Below are 7,820 nucleotides of genomic sequence, written 5' to 3'. Positions count from 1 at the left end.
AAACCCTTACAGATACGTGGTAAAGGGTTAGACTTGCCTTCACCCCTACAGCTAAGATCCTAAGTATTTAACAAGTGTACTATAAAATTTTGATGCAATAAATTATTTGAATTATTATTATTTTATTAATAAAATGTCGTCACCAATCAAAAAATAACTTATGTATTATGTATTATTTTAACTTCTCCATGCTTTTAATTTGTCGTGATTTTTGAGACTTCTCCCGAGTTCACTCTCCTTCCAAACGTCACGTAATTAATGGACTATCCCTTAGTTGGAATAATGTTCACAAATAAATTTTATATATAGGTTTTAAAAGGTTAAATTTAGAATTCCATTTATCTTAGAAGATATAACAAGAACTGAGGAGTGATGTACTTATAATTAAGGATTAGTTAATTGTAGTTTTCCTTGAATTAATTTAATACCATAATGATGAAGTGGTTAGTTTTTATGTTTTGTAAGAGACGCTAGAAAGTTATTAATAGTCGAAGTAAGGTTGCATGTTTTTTAATAGATCACACTCCTCAGGACGTGGACTTAATATTGAAATTTACAAATTCATAGCAATTTAATAAATAGTAAGACATAGTACATGTTAAAATCAGTAAATCGCCATGTTCACAATATTACAATGATATGTAATATTATTTTTGAATGGTTTTGTTGTGGTGTTTAATATTAAATAGTTATGAGTTCCATTAAAAAAATAAAATTATAGGTGTTGCAAAAAAATAAATTATACACAATTTGAAATTATTATAAATTATATATTTAGTAGCAATATTTTATCAAGAATATTTACCATGCTTTTAAAATTTATAACGTTTGTAGTTGATTTTATAGATGTTGTATTTGTTGTTTTTTTATCGTATATGAAGTATAAAATAATAGGTTTAATATAACAGGCTCAAGATTTACTTGATTCTAATTTGATTCAGTGATAAAATAGTTTAGAAAATGTTGAAGACAGAATAGCACTTTTATACGGTTGATTGTCATTTTGAGAATAATTATTAACAGAAATGAATACTAGTGAGATTGGAATAGAAATAGAAATCATATAATAATATGGTCATTGTTAAATTATCAATAGGAGCGGTGAATACCTTATCAGATATTCTAAATCATGCCTTAATTACAGTCGGTTTTTGTATCATTATTAATATACATAAATGCATTTAGCATAATAAGACCATAATTATTAATATAATAGTTATGCATAAAATAGTTACGATATCAAGATATAAAAAAATTGTGATAAAACTCCTGGGAATCGTGAGCATCCATTATTAATATTATTTAAGTCCTCCATCAAGTGATGATAATAGTGTGATATGGCAACATTTGATTCTCATTTATATCAGATCAGTTTTACATTTGAATTCTTCACATTAAAATATAATGATTTATATTTTTTTTAAATCGCAATCATTTTAGCCTTCACCTCTTCATAACAAAGTCTATTCTATATAAAAGGCTCAATTATTGTATAGTACTATAAAATCGGAAAGTATTGTTACAAAAGTAGAAAAAAGGTATAGAATTCTAGATAATTTGAAAAGCACAAATAATAAAAATAAGTGACAGAAAATGTTACGTTAATATTCTTATTTCACGGCTTTAATTCAAGTTGTTTATTTTATTATAAAAATAAATTAATCGCACATCAATTATATTTTAATTAACGCATTATAACACGTGAATAAAAGTTATAATTTTTCTGTTACAATATATTATATGTTACAGTGTGACAGTTTGTTAAACATTGTTAAAAGATATATTATAACAAAGGAATCGTTACCTCATTTTATGATATACACAAAGGAAATCGATAAATAGAATAATGTAGTCATATAGTTTGTATGGTACATATTTAAGGTGCAGTCAAGATAGTACTATAAAATATATGAATAGGTACAATACAACGATGATCTAATAAATTACAAACCGGGATTGACTAGTTGTGAAAGTTAAGTGACGGACGTATTATTTTAAATTATACTCTATTATATTAACTCACCTCTTTAAGATTTGAAATAAATTTTACGCACAATTGTGCACCTTTGTTATAACTTCCAAGCGACGACGCCACTGCTGTTTTAATGCTTATTTACTTAACACTGAGTTCCGAAACAGGTATGCAATAACATTGTTTTCTCAGTATATTGAGAATAGATTAAAGAACACTATGTAAGTGTTTTAGAATTATACCAAAGACACGGACGTATCCATCAAGGAAATAATGAAACTATTTCAAAATTAATTATGTAAACGCTACATAATTAATATCAAGAGTAATTTTTTTTTACTTTTACTATATTAAAAACGATATGCAAACATTTACGTTGTTTATGATTTTAAATTAGTATGAAACTGTATAATTTCAATAATTCCATGAAGGATATGGTCGTTGTTGCTAAGATAAGTTTATTCAAGCAATTTGTTTCTTTTTGCTTAGCTGTTAATATCAACTCATAAGAAAGTTTACTAAAAATGTAATTGTGTTTTATATTTTATTACAATCAGCTACACTATAGTCATTTATTTGTATACTTATGAATGATTAAAATGTACGAAGGGAAAATAAAGCCATTTTTCAGGAATATTTATTTATTTCGATAAAAAACCCCTTTTTTTAGTTCCAATACGTGCACATAAATGACGTCACAAATATAATAAGTAAATACACAATTATAGGCTAAATTTATTGTTATCGTTTGAATTCCATTTTCATACAATGCATTACGAATGTAAATGTACGTTTTCTAGTTTAATGGACGTTTCTGGACGGCGAGACATAAAAGTTGCCAGTATATTAGTATTTTGAACCCTCATGAAATCCAGATCTGTAAAAAACAATCAGTTTAAAGTAAAATAGCTACAAAAGAATTCACACAATACTATGAAATATTGGAACTATCGAAAAAAAAAATATAATTGATTAAATATACATATAAAAACTCACCTATAATGCATATGAAACTCGGCTCAATATCAATGTTTATTGGAATGCTTTTAAATTAATAGTACTCTTTCCACTTTTATATAACTGCCACATTTTGATATACAGTGATTCCAATCCACTCGCATAATATTTACAATCAAATAACGTGCTGTGCAAACGAGCATCCGCAACCTTCGCTCGAATATATCTGAGACTAAAAAAATATACATAAGTCAGTCTAATAATCGACAACCTAAAGGTACAAAGAGCACAAAGTAAATATAAGCATTCGCAAAGAAAAAAAATATATACTAAAAGGAGCATACAATTGCACAGCACACATACACAACCTTTAAATAAATTGTTTTAATTTATTAAAAATAAACATTAAAAATAGAGTATTAAAAACTACTGAATGTTGTTGAATTCGCTTCGCATTTTTATATAGCTACAGTGACAGCTAAAAACTAAATACGTTTACTCACTAATCTTTATTCCTGCCAAGTTTAACTGCTATGCCCACGTAATTGTTCCTGTCTTTAGCAATCAGTTCGGGACAATTAAGAGTTTTCAACAGCGACGCAGCAACTCTGAAACAAAAGGTCTTTACTTGTAAAAGCAAAAAGGTCAATCGCGACAGTACTTTCATTAAAACAGATGAACAATAAGAAATATACCTCGATGCTAAGGTAACCCCCGGCATTGTAACTATTGGTGTACCCGCCCATAGAATGTCCATAGCTGTGGTGTGTCCGTTACACAAAGGTGTATCTAAACATACATCAGCCAATTGACCCCTCCGTACATGTTCTTCCTTACATGCTATTTTAGAAAATATCACACGTCTGGGAGATAACCCTAAAAAAAAACACGAAATGCATTTCAATTAAAATTTATTCCCGTCAAGTGGGTTGCAGTTTTTTCATATTGACACACCTATCTTCTATATTTACACATCCTCTGCCATTCATGTGAAATCAATCTGACTGATATGAGATGTTAAGACGTCCCTTACACGCAATGATTTTACTATTTTTTTTTATATTCGTTCTTTAAATCAACTTTTCAGCGTGAAAAAGCGTGCTTTTTCCATTTTTTATATCAAAAAGGGTTATGTAATATTTAAAACTATTACCTAAGCTCTGTACATATCTTAAGATATTTGGTTCACCGGCAGGTGGAAAGCTTAAAAGCCAAAGAACGCTATTTGGCACCATTTTTAGTATTTCAACCCAAGTCTCCAAAATTTTGGGGTCAGTCTTATATAGCTGATTAAAATTACAATAAACTACCGCATCACTTGGAAGTCCATATTGCTTCCTTGAAGTAAATATTATATTGTCAACTACTTCCTGTCCTGATCCCTGCCTTTCATTACTAGAATTTATAAATTTACCGTTACAAATAGGTTTCCCATTTACAATAACCTGAAACAAACAATTTAATTAAACACGTTGTAGAAAATTTAAGAAAATATATAATTAAAGTGATTAACCTTACTACCTTATCTAATGTTGGATTTATTTCTATTTCTGTCACTTTTCTCGGAATGTATAATATATTTTCAACTATATTTATTGGTTTCAAGTTCTCAAATTTTATACATTGTTTCTCTTCACTAACAAGAAAAATTTGATTGATGTCGACGTTCTCTGGTCCGTTGATTATTGTTATGTTATCATAAATCGTCTCATCATCTTCAATTCTTACTTTGTATTGTTTAATTAAATGCGGAAACATTTGCTTATGATCACCGATAAAGTAAGTATGTGGCATGTAAGCAAATTTCTCACTAAAATCATTAACAGCTGATATAGGACTCGACGTTTCATCAGTTATAACATAGTCTATGTAATTTGCGCCACTAGTTCCTGGATATCCTAGCCACATAACCTGAATCGGTGCAGGCTTTATAGCAAAAATTTCGTTCCTTGCTCCCTTAGTGTAACCATTCATATTAATCAAAATGTGTATATTGTCATCGTTTATTTTTTTGGCTGCCTCCACGTTGCAAGTTATTTGAGACAAATCAACAAAATGTTCTGATTCTTGGTTTATCTTTCTACGGAATGTTGTACCATCATCTGGATTTAAAGCATAGCAAAATATTTCAAACTTAGATTGGTCATGTAATCCTGGTATGGATTGCATAAGATGTGATGTAGGATGATTCCCAAAATCGCTACTTACATAACCAATACGTAATCGGTCATAGTTTAATTCACTATAAGTAAAAGTTGGATTATTAACCATATTTACTCTCTCTGCATATAAATTCGCGTGCCTTTCTGCAATTTCTTTTCTTGCTTTATTTGATAATGGATATAAAATGGAATGGTGAGGATGAATCGACGGTAGTTTCTCTGAATGTAGTTGCTTTTCCACAATTGCTGTTATGTTTTTCATTCTTTCATCATAGCAATCCCAAATGCATATTAATTGGAAACAATGCGCTAAATTACAGTAGGCATCGGGAAAATCCGGTTTTATTTTTAAAGCATTTTCGTAACATGAAATAGCTTCCGAAATATTACCCATATCTTTTAAAATGCTACCTAGATTGCAATGTGCGTCAGCAAACGTGGGATTGAGTTCAATTGCTTTTTTGAAACATACTAACGCACCTCCTATGTCTTTTAATTCTCTGAACGTATTTCCCATGTTACTATAAGCATCAGCAAATTTTGGTTGAATGTTAATAGCTTGCCTATAATGCATTAATGCTTCATGTAGTTTACCTAAAATAGAAAATTATAATTTAATTTATATATAACTATTATACACGTTAAATAAAAATATTAAATGTAACTGGTTAAATACAAATAGAGAATTCATTTAGCATAATTGGACTTATGAAGTAGTTTTTAAAATGGGATTTAAAAAATGTATAATAAATTAACGCATTTAAAAATTATTAGATTAATGTTGTTTACAAAACTGACCTTGTTGTTGTAATAAGGAAGCCAAATTGCTATGCGTGGCGGCAAAATTAGGAAAAACTTCTAATGCTTTCATGTACAAAACAGTTGCCTCTTCAATTTTTCCTTGTTCCCTCTTAACATTACCAAGATTATTTAACGTATCGACGTGCGATGGGCATAAACGCAAAGCTGCGTTATAACAATCTTCAGCCTCTGACACGAGTCCTTTTTCTTTAAGTGCATTAGCAAGATTACAGTATGCGTCAGGAAAATTAGGTTGAAGCTCTATTGCTCGCTTGTAAGTGTCTATTGCCAGGTCTATAAGACCCTGTTTATAATAGACACACGCCAAAGTTCCATGCACAAAACCATTACCTGGCGTTATTTTAAGCGATTCGAGGTATACTGCCACTGCTCTAGAAAACAAAAAAGGAAACGGATCATTCAAACCTTAAATATATTATATGTTGCTGCAAAAATTATTACTGGCCGCTTTCTAATAAAACTTAGTTTTAAAAAGAAAGCTGTTATACTTTTTAATAACCTTTTATTACTTTTATAACAACGCACGCAAGTTTGTTAATCGCGCTTTATATCAAAGGTCCTTTTGATGTAATTATTTATGTGGCGTTTTTATTTCATTTTTAAGGTAAAAGGCACACCCACCCGTTTATAAAAATACAATTGTTTCTGAATAATTTTAAAGAACTTTATACTAGGACTAGCTGTCGCCTGGAGTTTTACTACTCATCGAAATTAATTTCCATTAAATAAAAAAATCATAGGTAAAACGGTTATATCAATCAATTCGTGACTTAATAAGGAAGTTACATTTTTATTTATTTATTACAAAATTAAAATCATAAAATCAACTAACCTTTTAAGCTTGTTTTTGAACCAAGCGATGCATCCATTGGATAGACCGGCCGCTTGCGATGTGAGACGCGGTGGTGCAATGTTGATAACAGTGTAGACGACGATACATTGGTAATCCATAACACGGGCATATCCTCGAGCGTTGCCGGTGGTGACTGAGAGCGGCGGACGCGCAGGGCTCACGGAAAAGTCGCCGCGTCACGAGAGACGCGCGCGCCTCGCTTGCCAACTTCCCCGGCGCGTCGTCTACGCAAACCACGACCTTCACTAGTCTGTTTATACTGAACTCACATCTGAAGCATATTTTACGCAATTTAATAAAGAGCTGAACGCTGTACGCACCGGTCATTTAGCTCTTGCGACGAAAATGTCTCTGCATTTGTAAAAGCGTAACAGTATTACTCTTCATCTTTTTAGACATCGCTTTCGTCAATTACCGACCCTGATAAATTTAAATCCATTGTAAACTTTTTGACATGTGAAGTTTAATAACATACGGAAACAGCTGGTAGAAATTGCGTTGTGTTTACAGACTGAATTTAGTGTCACAGATGTTGATAAAATGTATCAGAATAAGGACGCGGAGAATTACAATGATGTATTAAGGGACGTCACAGTAAAACTTTTTAAACAGCCATAAAATATTTACGTTTGGCAATAAAATGTTATACGTGGGTGTTACGATAATATCGATTTTCGGATAGCATCGACGCAGCGCGGCGTGGCGTCGGGACGGGCGCTGGACGCGACTGCGGCTTCCCCGCTTGATCTCGTCACTAACATTTCGATACTCTCGTTCCCGCACCTACGCTATTTTCCCCATATTAATTAATTATTCCATACATATTAATTAATTTATAACATGACCTATTTCATCAATTCCCTTATCAAATATTCATTATAAATTTTGTTTTAAATTTTAAATCATATGCCCACTGTATATATATGTACTTTTTTAATTTATTGTACTAAATAATTCATAGAGATTTATGTACAATACACCAAAAGATATATAGCTTAATATAGTGTATTGTATTTTTATATAGATATAGCAGAACATAGATCGTTGCCAAAAT

General features: G+C 30.7%; 1 protein-coding gene across 2 annotated transcripts; it reads right to left on the bottom strand.

The window, feature by feature from the left end:
- Window positions 1-2,637: 2,637 nt before the first annotated feature.
- On the bottom strand, window positions 2,638-7,488 carry LOC106099376 (UDP-N-acetylglucosamine--peptide N-acetylglucosaminyltransferase 110 kDa subunit-like). Of its 2 annotated transcripts, none has more exons than XM_013277912.1 (9): window positions 7,087-7,488; window positions 6,746-6,990; window positions 5,890-6,284; window positions 4,451-5,685; window positions 4,083-4,374; window positions 3,625-3,805; window positions 3,433-3,537; window positions 2,969-3,161; window positions 2,638-2,849 (listed from the first exon to the last, which is right to left on the bottom strand). In XM_013277912.1, exons 2-8 carry the CDS (start codon window positions 6,862-6,864, stop codon window positions 3,005-3,007), a joined length of 2,484 nt encoding a protein of 827 aa, XP_013133366.1. In that variant the 5' UTR covers window positions 6,865-6,990; window positions 7,087-7,488; the 3' UTR covers window positions 2,638-2,849; window positions 2,969-3,004. The 2 variants fall into 2 exon arrangements, with proteins under 2 accessions (XP_013133366.1, XP_013133371.1); XM_013277917.1 differs by having other exon boundaries at window positions 6,746-7,037; window positions 7,394-7,482.
- Window positions 7,489-7,820: the final 332 nt, after the last annotated feature.

This window comes from Papilio polytes, unplaced genomic scaffold, assembly GCF_000836215.1.
Source record: "Papilio polytes unplaced genomic scaffold, Ppol_1.0 DF824381.1, whole genome shotgun sequence".
NCBI classification, from domain to species: domain Eukaryota; kingdom Metazoa; phylum Arthropoda; class Insecta; order Lepidoptera; family Papilionidae; genus Papilio; species Papilio polytes.
This window is presented reverse-complemented; position numbering and strand designations above follow the sequence as displayed.